At 38.5% G+C, this 19,775-nt stretch overlaps 1 protein-coding gene across 1 annotated transcript in view; it reads left to right on the forward strand.

The window, feature by feature from the left end:
• The first annotated feature begins 5,282 nt into the window (after positions 1 to 5,282).
• rab2a (RAB2A, member RAS oncogene family) overlaps positions 5,283 to 19,775 on the forward strand; it is an 81,771-nt gene continuing 67,278 nt past the window's right edge. The window contains exon 1 of the mRNA XM_039754565.1: positions 5,283 to 5,478. Coding sequence (XP_039610499.1) covers positions 5,433 to 5,478 — 46 coding nt within the window. The 5' untranslated portion in view covers positions 5,283 to 5,432. The remainder of the gene's footprint in view (positions 5,479 to 19,775) is intronic.

The following is a 19,775-nucleotide window of genomic DNA, read 5'->3' on the forward strand; positions in this document are numbered from 1 at the left end:
TAAAAAATAAATAATATATATTATGCATCTATATAATATATATATATATAATATAGTGCCTCTCCTAAGTACATATGGGGCAAAGCAGAGTCTCCAGCCTGCCCACTGTGTTCCAGGTGAGAGACACTGGAACACATTCTTAGCAGCTGCTTCAAAACACTTGGCAAGGAATGCTATAGATGGTGGCACGACCAAGTCCTGAAGGCTATCACCGAAACTATCAGTGCTGGAACTGCTGCAGTCAAGCATTACTGCTCTTCTAAGCAGATGGTTGTTTTTTGTGGGAGGAGGAAAGCAGCCAAAGACCACAGAGAAAACATCAGCGGGCACTTTGTGCTCAACAAATAACTGGCAGTTACTGTGATTCTCAAATGACAGCTGAAGTTCCACAGCCACATCGCTGTCAATAACCTGTAAATGGACCTTGTCATCTTGTTTGAGGCCACCAAGGAAATGGTGATGGTGAAGCCAAAAGTCCCATGGGAAGAATGTCTGGAAGAGGCCTATGAGAGGAAGCTCACCAAATACATGGAACTTGTAAGGCAATGCCAGAAAGTGGGGTGTAGAACCAGGTGCCTCCCTGTGGATTTTGGCTGCAGGGACTTTGCAACTCACTCCCAGACTAAGGCTCTCAGTCACCCGTACTTAGAAGCAGATAACAGAAAAAGAGTCATCCACAAGACCACTGAAGCAGAGAAGAGAGCCACTTGAGGCAATGACTATGGCTCCAGAGAGGAGAAAGATGGGATCAAAGTAGCTAGCATGTAAACTGGACAGCCCCAGTTGGGTCATCTGGATGAGGTAGTATGAAGTCAAAAGACCTGACACATCCAAAGATTTTACAAACATCAATGATGATGTGCACACTTGCCTCACCACATGTATTTCATGCTTGTCCAGGTCATTTATAGATTTATTAAAAAGACTAAAAGCCCCAGCACTAAACCCTGAGGGATAATTTTAACATAATCTAACTCTATAAATGATTCTCTCACCTTTGTTCCCAGTATTTAAATAAATACTGTACCACCTAAACACTGTGTTTTGAATTTCCTGATCTTAAACTTTAATGACTATTCTTATAGTTGGTAACTTATTAATATTTATTGAAAACCAAGATACCTGTAAATAATATCATACCAATCTCTGTAATCATATACTTTTATTGTTTCCTCATAGATGTTCAGCATATTAGTAAAACACAATCTCTCAGTCTGAAAAGATTCTGAGTATTTGCTAATTTATCTTTTCTTGACATGTAATAGTTGACATTTTCCTTAATAATTCCTTCTACTAATTTATCCATCATGTACATGTAAAGCTTACTATTCATTACTTGTACAATGATTACATCAAACATTAGCAACAGACCAATAATGGATCAAAAAAGAACGTACCGGTAAATCAGTTATTAATCATGATGTTACCATAGCCCTTCTAAGGCATTTTGGAATTAACAAGATCGACAGAGTAGAAAATGACCAATATATGAAATTATCTAGTTTTTTCCAGGAATAGGAATCTTTTGAAAAAAAAAAAACATTACAAAAACAAGTAAAAGTTGCTTTGCCATGGTAGTAGGAAAGGACCATAACAAAGAACTAGTTTTTGCATTGGTGCAACAATGGATGAAATGCTAATATTAAAAACTTTAGACTAAAATAAATGTGTCGCTCGACTCATATTGCTTCATAAAAAACCGTATCATCTGGTTACAAGTTGTTAAATAGATGGATTTAATTAAATACTTTTCAAGATGTTACATTGCTACATGGGCAAAAGCTAAAAATATCATGAGCACCTCACTCGGACTTTGCCACACATCTGTGCCAACTTTAACCATAAACTTTATACAAAACTTACTTGAGTACAAAAATATTCACAGGGCACACCACTTCTGTAGTATAAGAAAAAAGGGCTTGGTTATCATTTACAGAAGTAATTTCTAAGTTTTTTGGTAACAATAATGATCCTAATTATAAAGAAACTGCAAACATTTTATTAAGCTTAAGAACTTGGGTTGTTGACAGCATAGTTCTGCAGTAGTTACGCTGATGCCTCACAGTTAGCAGACCAGGATTCACATTCCAGGTCCTCTCTGTGTGGGTTTCCTCTAGGTGTTAAAGTTACCTCCCACATTCCAAAGACATGCAGGTTAGGGGAACTGGCGATGCTAAACTGACCATGTAATGTGAGTGTGGGATGTGTGTTCACCCTGAAATGGAATATCGTTCTGTTCAGGGATTGTTCCTGCCTTGCACTCAATGATTGCTGGGACAGCCTCCAGCTAAAGCGTGTTTGAAAAATGGATGGATGGATGAAGTGCAACATGATTCTCAAAGTTCACTTTTTGGATTCACATTTGGAACTTTTCCCTGAAAATCCTGGAGTGGTGAGTGAAGGGCAGGGTAAAATATTCCATGAGGACATCAAAGACATGGAAAGAAGATGCCAGGGATGATGGCATGCAGACCACTACTGGATAATATAGGAATGTGCCATAAAAAGTGTTCATACCACAGGCCACAAAATGAAGGCTTGGATCAAAAACACTAAGTGACAAAAATGTAAGCCACTAAATATATATTTTTTTCTTTAAATATTATGTTTAAAGTATTAGATTGAATAAATATTTTAATGGTAATTGATTTAGAGCAATATTGTATACATGATAAATTATGTAATTTGTTATATTCTAGTTAAATTTCTTTTCACTTTTTACTTAACTGTGGTGTGATGGAAACATTCTAATTATATTTATATTGAGTTCATAAATGTAAATAAAAATAACTACCGGTACTCACAATTCAAACAATTTTGAATGAGTTTAATTTTGCAGACATGTGTAGGTCGTTTCAGATGAAAAAGAATCCTGCTTATAAAATAAAAGACAGATATCAACATCTGGAATCAAAACAAATGACCCTTCTATTATTATGGATTTTTATTTTTTATTTAACTGTAGGAGGTATCTTTTAAATTGATACATAGGATTTATCCTGTTAAACGTTTTTTTTGGTCGTAGATTTACGACTGAAACTGATTATATATATATATATATATATATATATATATATATATATATATATATATATATATATATATATATATATAGTGATAGATGGCCAGGGACCGTGACCTACAGGGAGGTCTGTCGGAGCAAGGGACAGGGAGACAAGAGGGCAGCCCCCTTGGGTTGCATGGGGGCCATGTCCTAGAAGCTTAGAAGCTCAACCCTGCAGGAGCCTGTGGCTACCGACAGGGGCGCCTGGATAGCTCAAGAGCCTTAGCATGCAGCACTTGCACCATGCCTTGAAGTGCTGCAAGAAGAGGAGCAGGATTCCCATGCAGCACTTCTGCCACATCCGGAAGTACTGCTGAAAGGTGTTCGGAGAGCACCTGGAGCACTTCCAGGTGCAGTATAAAAGAGGCCACTTCACTTCATTCAAGGAGCCAGAGTCGGGTGGAAGAAGCTGGCAAGAGTGGAGGAAGCAGAAGAGAAAAAGAGAGAGAAAAAGAAGTAAAGGACTGAGTTTATTGTAAGTTTAGGCATCATGTGGGGCTGTACAAGGTGAAAGAGAATAAACGTGTGTGATTTTGGACTTGGCTGTCTCAGTGTATGTCTGTGACCGGGCTGGTCTTTCACAATACATATAAACTGCTCACAAAAATTAAAGGAACACTTTGAAAACACATCAGAACTGAATGAATCAATGCTGGATATCTATACTGATATGGACAGGGCAATGTGTTATGAACAAAAGGATGGCACACTGTTTTATGGAAATGAAAATTATCAACCTACAGAGGGCTGAATTCACATGTGACAGACGTGAAAGGGTCTGGAGAAGCCTTGGAGAATGTTATGCTGTCTGTATCATAGTTCAGCATGACCAGTTTGGTGGTGGGTCAGTGATGGTCTGGGGAAGCATATCCATGGAGGGACGCACAGACCTCTACAGGTTTGATAACGGTACCTTGGCTGCCATTAGATATCGGGATGAAATCCTTGGACCCATTGTCAGACCCTGTGTTGGTGCAGTGGGTCCTGGGTTCCTCCTGATGCACGACAATGCCTGGCCTTGTGGCGAGAATATGGAGGCAGTTCCTGGAGGATGAAGGAATTGATACAATTGACTGGTCCCCACACTCACCTGACCTAAATCTGATGGAACACCTCTGGGACATTATGTTTTGGTCCATCACGCGCTACCAGGTTGCACCTCAGACTGTCCAGGAGCTCAGTGATGCCCTGGTCCAGATCTGGGAGGAGATCCCCCAGGACATCAACCATTGTTTCATTAGGAGCATGCATATAAGCACTTGGAGGCGGGGGCATACAAACTACTGAGTACGATTTTGAGTTGCTGCAATGACATTTCGGTAAAATGGACTAGCCTGCCGCATCATTTTTTCACTTTGATTTTTGGGGTGTCTTTGAATTCAACCCTCTGTAGGTTGATAATTTTTATTTCCATCAAACGATGTGGAACCCTTTCATTCCTAACACATTACCCAGTCTATATCTGTATAGATATCCAGCATGATTTTTTTCCTATTGAGATTTGAAGTGTTTTCAAAGTGTTTCTTTAATTTTTTGAGCATTTTTTATTATTTATGTATTTTGTGAGGAGTCAAACATTTTTCCCATCTTTTTTGGGAATGTCGGTACTCTTTGGTGTTCTAGATTCGTATACAGAATGTGCTGTATTAGTCCTTTAATTTTGTTTTTAATATGAAAGTGATTTATTTCTGTGTTTCAAAAGGTCTGATATTGATTGTAAAACTGCATACCTGATTAACTGGTTAATAATTCTTTGACGAAATCTTACTCATGCAATGAAATGGTCTAGAAGAAAACCAAAATGTAACATTCTCAAGATCAAACCGAATCATTGCCTCCAAATAATAAATGGTCCTAAAAGTACCAAAGCTGTAAGAACTCTTGATATTGTCAATGAGCTGAGGTTTAAAATTGACATAGCAATATAATGTGGCTCTGTGGTTAAGTCTGTATTATGTATGTATCGTACCCAACCTGAATATCATTCTAACAATTATATGCTTTTTGTTGTATTTTGTAATATATTTGTTGAAATAAATATTAACAAAATAAAACTTAAAAAAAATATGGAACACATTTAAGTTTTTTGTTATGCTGTTACGTTTTCCGTTCTCAACATCCGTCTTACCTATCCGAATGAGAAGAAAGAGCATTTCCGGGTTCCGCGTTGCGTGCGTGCGTGCATACGTGGCGGGGCGTGGCGTGGCGGGGCGGGCCTTCTGACGTACGTTGCCGGAGCTGGAAGGTGTTTATTGTTCCTTGTCGTCGCGGGCGCAGAGAGAAAGCTAGACGAGTTATTTGGATATCTGTAACATTGTAACATCTAAGTAGAAACACCAGATCAGGTGTTACTAAGATCTTCTTAGAAATGGCATATGCATACCTCTTCAAATATATCATTATTGGGGATACGGGTAAGTAAGCTGTCGGCACTTGAAACGGTAGTAAGAAACATGAATGCCAGCCTCTCGCTCTCGGGATCTGCGTTTCCGCAGTGTTGGAGTCAGTGACGTGGTAGAAGAAGGGACGCTGGGACGTAACACACAGGAGATAGTATTTACGCAGAAATTGGTTTCACAAAATATCAGCCTCGTTGGGAGTTTTACTTTTACCGTTTAGCGCATCATGAAAGGGTTATTGACATCGTTTTACGTATTTATTAAAATGGCTTCTGAGAGAAAGACGCGTTGTTATCTGCTAGGCCTCGGGTGTGTAGGTTTGACAGGTGGAGATACAAGAATGTGGCGCTTAGAATCTTTATGCTATCACGTTGAAGCACCAGGTCATAATTGTCAGTTGGTTGTTTCCAGCATTATAACGTTGGGGGGTTTTTGCGAATTGTAGGATTGTTTAGCGGGCCTAATGATGCACAGATATGTGGCAGTGCCATCGATGCCTCAGTATATTTAAACTAGTAAAGTGATTACGTGGTAACTGCTTTGGTGGTGTCAGCCAATACTGTTATGCTAACAATAGTCCATAATTACTATAATGTTATGAACATGTTTTATACAAATCAACCAAATGTTTTTTTAATATTTCGTATTATGCACGGTATTCATATCCTGCTTCGCATGTTCAATGATTTGTTCTGTGTCCAGTTCCTGTCAGTGTGAAGTATGGACATTGGAATCCTGCGGGTTCTTTCCACATTCCCAAATAAGAGGTTGTTTTGGATAATACAAGAAAAATGACATGAGTAAATGTGTCATGTGATGTACTCTCATCCGGTCTCGGTTGAATTAGTCTTTGCCGCTGGATAGACTACAGCTCACATTTACATATACGTCATTGAAAACGCTAATATCCAAAGCAACTTACAAAAGAGGTAAACATAATCGACTAAACGATAGTCGAGGGTTCAAAATTGCTCATCAGAAATAAAAAGCACAGAACAACAAACAAACTAATTAGACAGAAATTCACTGAACACGAGAGAGTTCAAAAGCTCCTTAAACACACTAAGGGAGTCAGAATTTTGAATCTGGGTGGGCAACTTGTTACAACATCCAGGAGCTACACATGAAATGAGTCTGGACTAAGATTGGATCCTGTACACAGATGGCATCTCAAGACACATTTCATCAGAAGTCCTGTGTACTTGAGAAAGAGCATAGAACCTCACGAGTGTCTCCATATATACAGGTGTTGAACTATTGACTGCATTGTACGCAATTTTTCATGCTGCCACAAGAATCCAATATAGTGCGCTGAAAAGTAGAGTGACATGTGACTGCATCAACTGGTTGAATACTAGGTGCACTGCTGCATTTTGAATCTTCTGCAGCGACATGGTGACAGATGCCAGTACGCTTGCCATCAAAGAATTGCAATAGTCCCTATGTGGCAAAACCAAAGCCTGGACCAGGAGTTGTGCCACATAATATGTTAGATGGGGTCTGATTTTGGCAGATATTGTAAAGAGTGGATCTGCAGCTTGTCCTCAATCACCATCCCAAGTTTGCGCATTATGTTGGTGGGTGATAGAGATGAGCCAAGCTGAATGGATATGGGGTACTATACAAACAGATGAGCTGGGATAACAAGAAGGTCTGTCTTTGCCAATCTGAGTGGGAGCTGGAATTATCAGTGAGACATGCAGAGACAGTAGCTGATACTGTGTCTTCCACTGCAGGGAATGTTGGGTACAGTTTCACATCATTAGCACAGTGATGATAAGACAAACCATGGCACTGGATGATAGGACCTAGTGTGGTGGTGTTTACATAGAGGAGGAGAAGGCCCAGTACCAATCCTTGGGCCAACCCTCATGCTTGCCAGGTGCACCTATGACATCTCTCCACACTAGGGCACACTGGTAGGATCTTCCCAAAAGGTAAGACTCAAACCAAATAAGAGCAGTCTCATTGATGCCAAGGTCAGGAAGGGTGGCAGGTAATATTTAGTCATTGACTATGCCAGAGGCAGAGGAGAGATTTAGCAGGATTAAGACATGGCATATTGGTAACTTTAGCCTGCTGTAATGTGTTGATAATGGTAAGTTACCTCACCTTACCCTGTAACAGAAAAAGTGCATTCAGGCAAAGAACAGACATCTTAAATAATATCTTATGTCACAAACAGCATAATCATGCAGTGCACACACACAGATTCAATTAATAAATTAACCATTTGTATAGTGCCTCAAAAAGTAAAATATGGTTGGTTGTATTATTGGTAGCACCTCATAACCTGGATTACATTTGTTCTGGAAATGAATTGCCAGATAGAAGTTTTCACAAAGAATAAAAAAAATGAAATTCTTGTTCATTGAGTGTATCATTGCCATTTACCCAAATAATTCAAACTGCAGACATAAAATAAATATCTCTTAAAATACTGAATTGTATATATAAATACATATGTAATTTACCCTGTCTTGCATGCCATTGAAACATTTGTAAACCATCCAATGTTTCCTACAAAAAGTATTATTTATTCCAAAAAGAATTTATAATACATCAATTGATTTGGCCTAAAGACTTTGGCGCCATCACATATTCCAAATAATTTTATAAAGTTTTAAGATATTACATTCTAATTTAGTTTATGAATACCTAGTAAGTTTCTACTTAGTTTAGTTTAAAAATGTTTGTTTGAGTTTCCAGATGAAAGTTAAATCAAGTTGTCTAAGTGTGAATGTGACATGATCCTTATTTTTAAAAGCAAATTATATTTTCATGCCTGAAATACTTGTATACCTCCAGGTCCAGTAAAATCAGACAGGTTATACATGCAAATGGATTTTCCAGGAGCATTTGCTGTTGCAAATGTTATTTTCATGTATTGTTTGTGCAAATTGTGTTTGAAATTATAAAATGTTGTTTGATAACTTCAATGTAACATAAATTAAAGTTCAGATATTTTATCAAATTTAGAGTGTGTTTGTGATGCAGCTTCATAGTTCTAGGATTCTGGTGTCCAGTCTTACAGATAATATATTTAATATATCTATAAAAGACCTGGGCATGTCTGGGTTTTTCTCTTAGTACTCTTGTTTTCTTCCCACATCACACACATTTGTGTGTTAGGCCAATTGGAGAATCCTAATTGACCAACTTCATTCAAACTTTTTAGATGCTCAAAATTAAGAAACATTAGAAGGCTTACATGTTTGGTGAAGTTCTAATTACTGTTAGGTTTTCATATCTATGGAAATGCAACCAGCTTGTATTTTGTTGTGAGTACTTCACTTGTGATAATCAGTAATATGTCATGTAACCTTTGTTTGTAAACAGTTGCCCAGACTGATGTTTACTTGATTATGTGCATCTCTTCTCCGAGTTGCTTTGGACAAAAGTGTCTGCTAAGCAAATAAATGTACATTTTATTGAACATATGTGTGTGTGTGTAATAAGTGAGCACTGTGATCAACTGACATAGTGTTCAGAGTTGTTTCTTGCCTTGTGCCCAATGCTGTTGTGATAGGCTCCAAGTCCCCATGCAAGTTTACAAGAATAGAATTGAAAAGAAATCAACCCCCACCCCTGAGAAAGAGAGCATGGACAGCAGAATGCAACTTAAACCTAGTTAAAATAAGTAAATAGAAAAATTTAATAAGTGAATATAGATACATGGAGAAGAAAAAGAAATGGGGAGAGAATCTGCTTCCTCAATGCTTTAAGAGGTTATTCTAAAATATTATTGATTAGATCCTGCCAGGTTTTGAAAAAATTCTGCACAGATCCTCTAAGTGAGAATTTTATTTTTTTCCAATTTCAAATACTATGCAACATCACTTACCCACTGACTTAAAAGGGGAGAGTTAGGATTCTTCCAGTGTAGCAAGATAAGTCTGCGTGCCAATAGTGTAGTAAAGGGAATCACAGTTTGTTTGTCCTTCTCTACTTTAAGCCCATCTGGGAGTCCACCAAACACAGCTGATAGTGGGTTAGGAGGGAGTGTGACACCAAGACTGTGTGAAAGGCATTTAAAAATTTTGGTCTAGAATGATGTTAATTTGATGCAGGCCCAAAACATGTGACCCAGTGAGGCTGGAACTTGATTGCAACGTTCGCAGGTTGGATCTTGCCCTGGAAATATTTTGGACAATTTTAAATGAGACAGATGTGCTCGATATATAATTTTAAGTTGAATAATTGTATGCTTTGCGCATATGGAGCTTGAGTGAAATCTCTGCATTGTTACCTTCCAGTCCTTTTCTGATATGTTGAGTGAGAGGTTGATTTCCCACTGTCCTCTTGGATCTTTGAAAGGGAGGGACTGTAAAATGGTTTTATATATTGCAGAAATGCTGTCTAAGTCTTTGAAACTGATCAATATTTTTTCCAGCATAGAGGGAGGTGGGAGGTGAGGAAAATTGGGCAGGTTCTGTTTAACAAAGTTTCTAATTTGAAGATAGTGAAGACTATACAGATTATTAAACATGAGTAAAGGATTATTGTTACAGTCTACTCTGGAATTTTATATATATATATATAGCGTGTTTTTAATATAAGTATTATACTTAAGGTTTTTTTTTTTTTTTGATTTAAATCATTTTCTTAGTGCACATGACAGGAGAACACTTGAAAAAATTGAGTTTTTTATTTTAATTGCATAATAATTTAGCAAACAACAGTATACTTACTGTAAAACGTTTAGAAATGTAACAATTAATTATTTGCATGAGTTATTTATTGCTTATTTATTTTTCAATCCCACCTTCCTCTAAGAGGGCCCGCAAAGAATCAGCAACCAATACCTCCCAATGATGATAATATTTCTTGGCAAAACTCACGACTGTGTTACATATGTACACAAACAAGCAACAGGACAATTCTGACATGTGTTTAAATGCTTATATAGTTTCTTTATGTATATATTCATCCTTATGTATGCACTGTTAAGATCTGATACAATTGTTTTGTTTTATTATCCCTTAAAGATAATATAAAGTGATTGGCTAATTATTTGTATTGGTTCGTTATACAGTGCATCCGGAAAGTATTCACAGCGCATCACTTTTTCCATATTTCCACATTCCAAAATGGATTAAATTCATTTTTTTCCTCCGAATTCTACACAACACCCCATAATGACAACATGAAAATAGTTCACTTGAGGTTTTTGCAAATTTATTAAAAATAAAAAAATTGAGAAGGCACATGTACATAAGTATTCACAGCCTTTGCCATGAAGCTCAAAATTGAGCTCAGGTGCATCCTGTTTCCCCTGATCATCCTTGAGATGTTTCTGCAGCTTAATTGGAGTCCACCTGTGGTAAATTCAGTTGATTGGACATGATTTGGAAAGGCACACACCTGTCTATATAAGGTCCCACAATTGACAGTTTATGTCAGAGCACAAGCCAAGCATGAAATCAAAGGAATTGTCTGTAGACCTCCGAGACAGGATTATCTCAAGGCACAAATCTGGGGAAGGTTACAGAAAAATTTCTGCTGCTTTGAAGGTCCCAATGAGCACGGTGGCCTCCATCACCTGTAAGTGGAAGAAGTTTGAAACCACCAGGACTCCTCCTAGAGCTGGCTGGCCATCTAAACTGAGCGATCGGGGGAGAAGGGCATTTAGTTAGTGAGGTGACGAAGAACATGATGGTCACTCTGTCATAGCTCCAGAGGTCCTCTGTGGAGAGAGGAGAACCTTCCAGAAGGACAACCATCTCTGCAGCAATCCACCAATCAGGCCTGTATGGTAGAGTGGCCAGACCAAAGCCACTCCTTAGTAAAAGACACATGGCAGCCCACCTGGAGTGTGCCAAAAGGCACCTGAAGGACTCTGACCATGAGAAACAAAATTTTCTGGTCTGATGTGACAAAGATTGAATTCTTTGGTGTGAATTCTTTGGTGTGAATGCCAGGCGTCACATTTGGAGGAAACCTAGGCACTGCTCATCACCAGGCCAATACCATCCCTACAGTGAAGCATGGTGGTGGCAGCATCATGCTGTGGGGATGTTTTTCAGCGGCAGGAACCGAGAGACTAGTCAGGATAAAGGGAAAGATGACTGCAGCAATGTGCAGATACATCCTGGATGAAATCCTGCTCCAGAGCAGTCTTGACAGTTCATCTTTCAGCAGGAATGGAATGTGCGAAACTGGCCAAGGATAGATGTGCCAAGCTTGTGGGATCATATTCAAAAAGACTTGAGGCCAAAGGTGCATCAACAAAGTATTGAGCAAAGGCTGTGAATACTTATGTACATGTGATTTCTCAGTTTTTTTATTTTTAATACATTTGCAAAAATCTCAAGTAAACTTTTTTTATGTTGTCATTATGGGGTGTTGTGTGTAGAATTCTGAGGAAAAGAAATTAATTTAATCCATTATGGAGTAAGGCTGTAACATAACAAAATGTGGAAAAAGTGATGCACTGTGAATACTTTCCGGATGCACTGTACATGATACATTATCAAAACAAATATCATTACTAGATTAGGGATTGATTAATTTTTGGGGTGCATTGACTGTTCTATTCCAGGATGTTGAATTTTTGTTAAATAAATAAGTCTTAAGATGTATTTTTAGAATTGCATTTTTAGAATTGATAGATACTTTATTAATCCCAAGGGGAAATTCACATCTCCAAGTAGTAACAAGTGTCCAGGGAATGAGTCCACATAAAAGAAAGTGGTAGGAGTTAACAGTGAAATAAAGAAAAATAGAGAAAAAGGTAGAAAAATAAAGACTTTTAAGATAAAATCATACACAGAGCTGCTGGAAAGGCTGCCACTCAATTTACCAGTTGATCTACGTTCCTACCCTCACCTATGGTCATGAGCGGCTGAAATGAGTTTCTTCCGTAGGGTGTCTGGGTTTTCCCTTAAAGACAGGGTGAGAAGCTCAGTCATCCGGGAGGGGCTCAGAGTAGAGCCGCTGCTCCTCCGCATCGAGAGAAGTTAGATGAGGTGGCTCGGGCATCTGATCAGGATGCCTTCTGGACGCCTCCCTGGTGAGGTGTTCCGGGCACCTCCAACTGGGAGGAGGCCCTAGGGAAGACCCAGGACATGCTGGAGGGACTATGTCTCACGGCTGGCCTGGGAATGCCTTGGGATTCTCCCAGAAGAGCTAGAAGAAGTGGCTGGGGAGAGGGAAGTCTGGGCCTCTCTGCTCAAGCTGCTGCCCCCGTGACCCGACCTCGGATAAGTGGAAGAAGATGGAAGGATGGATGAATGGACTACAAATTCAACAATATCATAATGGTTATGGTTGTTGGTGTCCATATTTAATTAGTTCTAACACAAATCAAATAATTGTATAAACCATTTATGCTAGAAATTTACTATTTACATGTCTTAGAACATTGGGCTTATTCTTTGGCCACTTTCAAAATCAATGCTGGAGAATATCCCATTTCAGATAGAGAACATACAATCATTGCTGTACTGTTTGGTGGCCAACCTCCTGTTTAAATGAGCTTTATAATCAAACATCTACTGTACATTGTACCCTCATTTCTTTAATAGGTTTACACTTTCTGTTTAGAGAAAAAGCATGCATATCTAGTTTGCTGATGTTTGCCTGTTCTGTGGTCAAAGTTCAGCCTGGCATTTTTGTTATCCCTAGCATTTGCTATAACAAGGCATTGTGTTAGAGTGCTCTTTGTGTATATATCTTTTTGGTTGTGACAACTAATCTATACAGTTACACACATCCAATAGGATGGTAGAAAATGTAGCATTTTAAGCTGTCTTTTGAAGAGTAAGCAACCATTCTAGGAAGTTATTGTATGTTTCTGCAATAAGTGGTATTTCTGAGAGGGCATTTAGTACTGGGAAAAGATTGTGTCACATGCCAGATGACATTTGCCCAAGCTAGTGTCGACAGGATGAATTTTTGATACTGACTCTAACTGGTACCTTACTTTAATTGAACTTCTGGCTAAATATGGTATATTTTTTCAAATGGCTCGATATGTGAAATTGTTTTTCCAGACTACCAGTTATGAAAATTAGCTTAACATTATGTTGTGTTTATTTTTAAATATTATATAAAACCTTGTGGCAGAGGGCTGGGGGCCCTACCCATCCAGGATGCCTGGAAGGTCCATGCGAGGGCAGCTGTCCTGGTCTGAATGGGGGCCATGGGAACGGAGCTGGGAAGCTCATCCCTTTTGGGACCCGTGGCCACCACCAGGGGGGAGCCTGGACAATTATGGAACCCTGGATGGCAGCACTTCCGCCACACCAGGAAGTGCCGCCGAAAGATTGTCACAGAGTACCTGGAGCACATCCGGGTATTGCTGCCTCACTCCAGTAGATGAGCCGGAGTCGGGAGGAGGAAGACGGAGTTTGTGGTGAGAGGAGTAGAGGCGGCAGAAGGATTTGAGGAGAAAGAAAGAAAGAAAGAAGGGACTGAGTTGGCTAATTAAGGCATTGTGGTATAGTTGTTTGTAATAAACGTGTGTGTTTTGGACATTCTGTGTCCGGGGGCTGGCCTTCCACACTTTCAATTTAGCTTTTAACTTGGAGTCATTTTCTGGTTTACTTTTTTTGTATTCTGTTTCAGGTATGGCATTACTCTTTCTATTTTATTTGTGCCTGTTCAGTGACTTGGAAATTTAGCTTAAGGAAAACAAAAATTAAAATAGATAGGCTTGTATTTTGACTAGCTTCAAATATCTTCATACATAGTCCTTCTATTACTGACCCATGACCACCACAGTACTTAAATTAAAGAGCACATTTCATTCAGTTTTACATGTCCTTTGTAGAATACACAGTAGATACAGGGAGCACTTTTAGAAATTATATACTAGTTGTATATTAGTTTTACTGCCCTTATGCTTATATGTAGTATTGACACTACTGACTAGGGACGCTCCGATCAGGTTTTTTGTAAGACCACTATTTCAAGTTACTTGATTGGTCAATTCTGATATGATTTTCTTTATCCCTTTAAAAAAACCTTTTACAGTAATTTCCTATATAATCAGACAAATAGAAGCCCTATGTCCGCTAATAAAGTGTATTTTTATAATTAAATTATAGACCACAGGTTTTAACTGTTCATTTTTATTAACAAAATTAAATTTTGTAGGCTTACTGTTTAGTGACCATAAATATACTGCTCAAAAGAATTAAAGGAACACTTTTTAATCAGAGTATAGCATAAAGTCAATGAAACTTATGGGATATTAATCTGGTCAGTTAAGTAGCAGAGGGGGTTGTTAATCAGTTTCAGCTGCTGTGGTGTTAATGAAATTAACAACAGATGCACTAGAGGGCAACAATGAGATGACCCCCAAAACAGGAATGGTTTAACAGGTGGAGGCCACTGACATTTTTCCCTCCTCATCTTTTCTGACTGTTTCTTCACTAGTTTTGCATTTGGCTACAGTCAGTGTCACTACTGGTAGCATGAGGCGATACCTGGACCCTACAGAGGTTGCACAGGTAGTCCAACTTCTCCAGGATGGCACATCAATACGTGTCATTGCCAGAAGGTTTGCTGTGTCTCCCTGCACAGTCTCAAGGGCATGGAGGAGATTCTAGGAGACAAGCAGTTACTCTAGGAGAGCTGGAGAGGGCCATAGAAGGTCCATAACCCATCAGCAGGACCAGTATCTGCTCCTTTGGGCAAGGAGGAACAGGATGAGCACTGCCAGAGCCCTACAAAATGACCTCCAGCAGGCCACTGGTGTGAATGTCTCTGACCAAACAACCAGAAAGACTTCATGAGGGTGACCCAAGGGCCCCATGTCCTCTAATGGGCCCTGAGCTCACTGCCCAGCAGCATGCAGCTCGATTGGCATTCGCCATAGAATACCAGAATTGGCAGATGCACCACTGGTGCCCTGTGCTTTTTACAGATGAGAGCAGGTTCACCCTGAGCACGTGACAGAAGTGAAAGGGTCTGGAGAAGCCATGGAGAACATTATGCTGCCTGTAACATCATTCAGCATGAGCAGTTTGGTGGTGGGTTAATGATTGTCTGGGGAGGCATATCCATGGAGGGTCACACAGACCGCTACAGGCTTGACAAAGGCACCTTGGCTGCCATTAGGTATCAGGATGAAATCCTTGGACCCATTGTCAGACCCTATGCTGGTACAGTGGCTCCTGGTGCACGACAATTCCTGGCCTCTTGTGGTGAGAGTATGCAGGCAGTTCCTGGAGGATGAAGGAATTGATACCATTGACTGGCCACCACACTTTCCTGACCTAAATCCAATAGAACACCTCTGGGACATTATGTTTTGGTCCATCCAATGCCACCAGGTTGCACCTCAGACTGTCCAGGAGCTCAGTGATGCCCTGGTCCAGATCTGGGAGGAGATCCCCCACAACACCATCTGTCATCTCATTAGAAGCATGCACCGATGTTGTCAGGCATGTATACAAGAACACAGGGGCCATACAAAGTGCTGCATAAATTTTGAGTTGCTGCAATTAAATTTTGGCAAAATGGACTAGCCTGCCACATAATTTTTTCACTCTGATTTTTGGGGCGTCTTTGAATTCAGGGCTCTGTAGGTTGATCATTTTCATTTCCATCAAACGATGTGGCATCCTTTCGTTGCTAACACATTACCCAGTCTATATCAGTATAGATATCCAGGAGGATTTCTTTTTCCCATTGAGATCTGATGTGTTTTCAAAGTGTTCCTTTAATTATTTTGAGCAGTTTACTTAAAGAACATTTCCTTAAAATACATCCTTTAACGAATAAATAAGTACAAAAATATTTATCCAACAAAATATGACCTATGGGAAAGAAAATACTTCTCATAATTACAGGCTGCCATATTGTTTGTTTTTTTTGTAATGTACCGATCTGAAACAAGGCTTAATAAAAAAAAAAAAATACTTTTCACCATTTCTCTAACAACAAAAAGCACAAAAGTATTCTCTGGAGCACAGGTAGGTGAAATGAATCACTCATGGTCTTGCAGAGTCATTAGTAGGTTTTGAATCCACAACCTGAAGGATTTGAAGCCCTGGGTCCAAAGGATTAACTACATCTACACACTGCCTGCCAATAATAGTGGCCCTAGGTATATACTTTATATATTTAAAAAAAAAATACAAATATTATATACAGAAGAACACTTGGTTAGTTACATAGTAATTCTGATATGCCCTGATAACTGAAAGCAGTGTAGGTGATGTCCAATAGCTTACAAAATTTCCTGAGTGAATCTGGATAACACAGCTAGCCTGTTACAGTATATACAGTATATGCAGTTAATTTTGATGAAACTTTTGAAAATGAAAATTTTTTGAAAATTCAGAGAATCTGCACCACATTTCAGTGTTGCCTGCAGACATTCATCCATGTGTCATTCTTCAGCCCTTTAAAACTACCTTCTGTTGGAGCCAAACATTTTACATTTTGACTCACCAGTCGACCATCTGCTGCAATTTTTCTATACTATAGCCTTTGTGTTTCCTCATGTGTGTGAGTAATTTGACTTTATTTTTGCTGTGGAGGAATGGCTTTTTTGTCTCAACTGTTCAGTGAAGAGTGCTTCTGGTAAGACTTCCCCAGACTGAAGATGGGTGTACCAGGGTTCCAGTGGTTTCTGCCAGTTCTGCGCTTATACAGTGCTTTACATCTTCTCTCTCTTTAACTCAGGGAACTAAGCCTGATCTTTTTCTTGTTTGCAACACTATAATTCCATGTACAACCACCACAGTCTTCATCTTTCCCATTTGTTTTTTTTAGAAAGCAATTCTTTGGAAACATCTGTTTGCTATAAAACTTCTGCTTGGGAGAGATCTTGATGCAGGATGACACATCAACTGAACCTTCACCTTTTATAGATTGGTTGTCCATTACTCAGTTTTATTCCCTATTTGTTTCAGTTAATCACTTTGTGAAGTACCTAAGAGATGTCACAGGAATTGATATTTTTGTACTAATTTGGTATTTAAGTTAAGAAAATGTAATGGTTATAGCTTTTTTACAGTATAAATAGTACTGAGAAAGTTGGTACTGCACTCATACGTGACTGCAATTAGACAAATTACTCCGGAAGGTGCAATAATACATGAGAAAACACATACATATAAAAATGGCTGAAAGTGTTAATGATACAGCATCACATCAACAAATGTTGAAAAGAAAACCAGCAGAAGTAATGTTAGTAAATGCATTTGTGTTTGTGTAAGTTAATTTTCCATGTGAGTTCTGCACTTTTTAAAGCGAAGCACAAACGCAAAAAAATGAATTTGAGGCTACTTTGAGAGAGAAATAATATTACCGATCACTCTCTCATTGTAATGAGCATCTTTACAGATGTCCATCAGTCCAATCATCTGTCCATTTTCTAAATATTGTATACAGTTCAGGGTCACACTGGGGTACATACGCAAATAAAACTTGTATAGTGTTTCATTGGTTTGAAGGATAAGGCATGTATGACATGTACTGTGTTAACAGAGACATAATCAACAAAACATGCAGTTAGTAGGATAATGAAAATAGCACAATTCATCATTAAATACAAATCTGCAAACAATGAATTTGTGTCATTCGTTTGACTTTCAAAACAAACTACCATTCATTAATATAATGTGTAAGTAATAAGTATATTTGAATGTTATGTTAAAAAATGTAATACAGTCTCATAGTTACCTTTTATTGGATAACTAAAAAAGATTACAATATGCAAGCTTTTGAGGCAGCTCGGACCCCTTCTTCAGGCAAGATGTACTTTCCTGAAGGAGGGGCCCTGAATTGCCTCAAAACTTTGCATATTGTAATCTTTTTAGTTGGCCAATAAAAGGTGTCATTTTACTTGATTTGTCACTATATCCATAAAGTCTAACATGGCATAACACCCTAGTACTACAGTATCATAGTTATAAATTTATTGAGTCCATGTAATGACAGCCCAAGTTTTTTTCTAAGTTTGGGTTTATATACTAGCAAAAGCAATAACAAAGTCTGATCATTTACACAAGAAGCCTTGAAAACAGAACAGAAGAGTTCTGAAATAAAATTTTCACCAGCTAATGATGCATATATAAATCTTACAATACCAAATATTAGAAACATGACTGATTGGTTCACTGACAAACTAAACTTTAAAAGCATATTGTTACAAAAACAGCTTTAGAGTTGGTTTAAATGGAAATCTCTGGAATCATCTTGTAATTAACTAGTTCAACAGTACATAAATTTAGTGTGGATTTTAAGCAATAGCAGGATTGAAAATTTCAGAGATTAAATTTGGAATGTGCACATACTAAGATAAATCAGGTAGTTGATGATATATCATTCCTGATAACCCCCTCCAAGATTTTAACTACCCCTTAGTTATTACATTGTGGGATCCCCATCTCTTTCCACATATTAAACAGACTTTGCCTTGTATTTTGATATTTATGAATGCCAATACTATTTTACTTAAATGATAGTTGAGTAACTACTAGGGATGAGTAAACTACGTGGTGTTTGCTTTGCCTTGAGTTTGGAGAATACACGGAATTGTTTGTGAATGTCACCAAACTCTGTGAAATGCATTGAAGTCAGTGAGGACGGACTAAACTAGATTTGACTAGATTACAATGGTGCAGTCAACTTTAAAGTGTCCCTGAGAGCTGGAGAAAGTCTGTCAAGTATACTTGGCTGATGGTTGTGCCATTAAAGGCGACCTGAGCTCTGCAGCAGCAATGCCAACAACTGCACCACTGTGCCTCAGTGAGATCAAAGAAGAAAGAACATTGTGAGAGATGTGCAAGCTTTGTAACCAGACTGAAATGCAAATGATCAGCATTATATACTTGGGGGGTGATCCCATCCAATGTTGGCTGTTACATCTCCGGGGTATGTTGCACTGACTTTGCAAAGCATTATGAGACACTGGGGGAAAAAAAGTTCTCTCAAACTGGCCGAATTATCAGTAAATAATTTGACAAACAAGGGCAATTGCGAACACAGTGAATTCACTGCAAATAACGTCTTTATAAAATTTGCTGATAGAAGCTGCTAGATGGAAATCTCTGTATTTGAAATCTGTTGTTATTGTTTATTTTATGTTTTATTGCAGAAAAAGGCACAATATTGATCAATAAATGGAGGTGCTTTCCTAAAAAGCCATTGAATGGGATTTATGTTTTTGCTATGGTATTGAGCATTGTAAAAATGTAGACAGGGCAGCAGATCATACATATACAAATTTTGCAGGGAAAGATGTTGTATGTGTATATGCAGTTAATTAATGCACTGAACATCATCACTACTGGAAACTACTGTTGGGGTAATTTCTGGATTAAACAATTTCAGAACCTTACACCCAATTGGTA

The sequence above is a fragment of the Polypterus senegalus genome, chromosome 5 (assembly GCF_016835505.1).
Source record: "Polypterus senegalus isolate Bchr_013 chromosome 5, ASM1683550v1, whole genome shotgun sequence".
Classification (NCBI taxonomy): Eukaryota; Metazoa; Chordata; class Cladistia; order Polypteriformes; family Polypteridae; genus Polypterus; species Polypterus senegalus.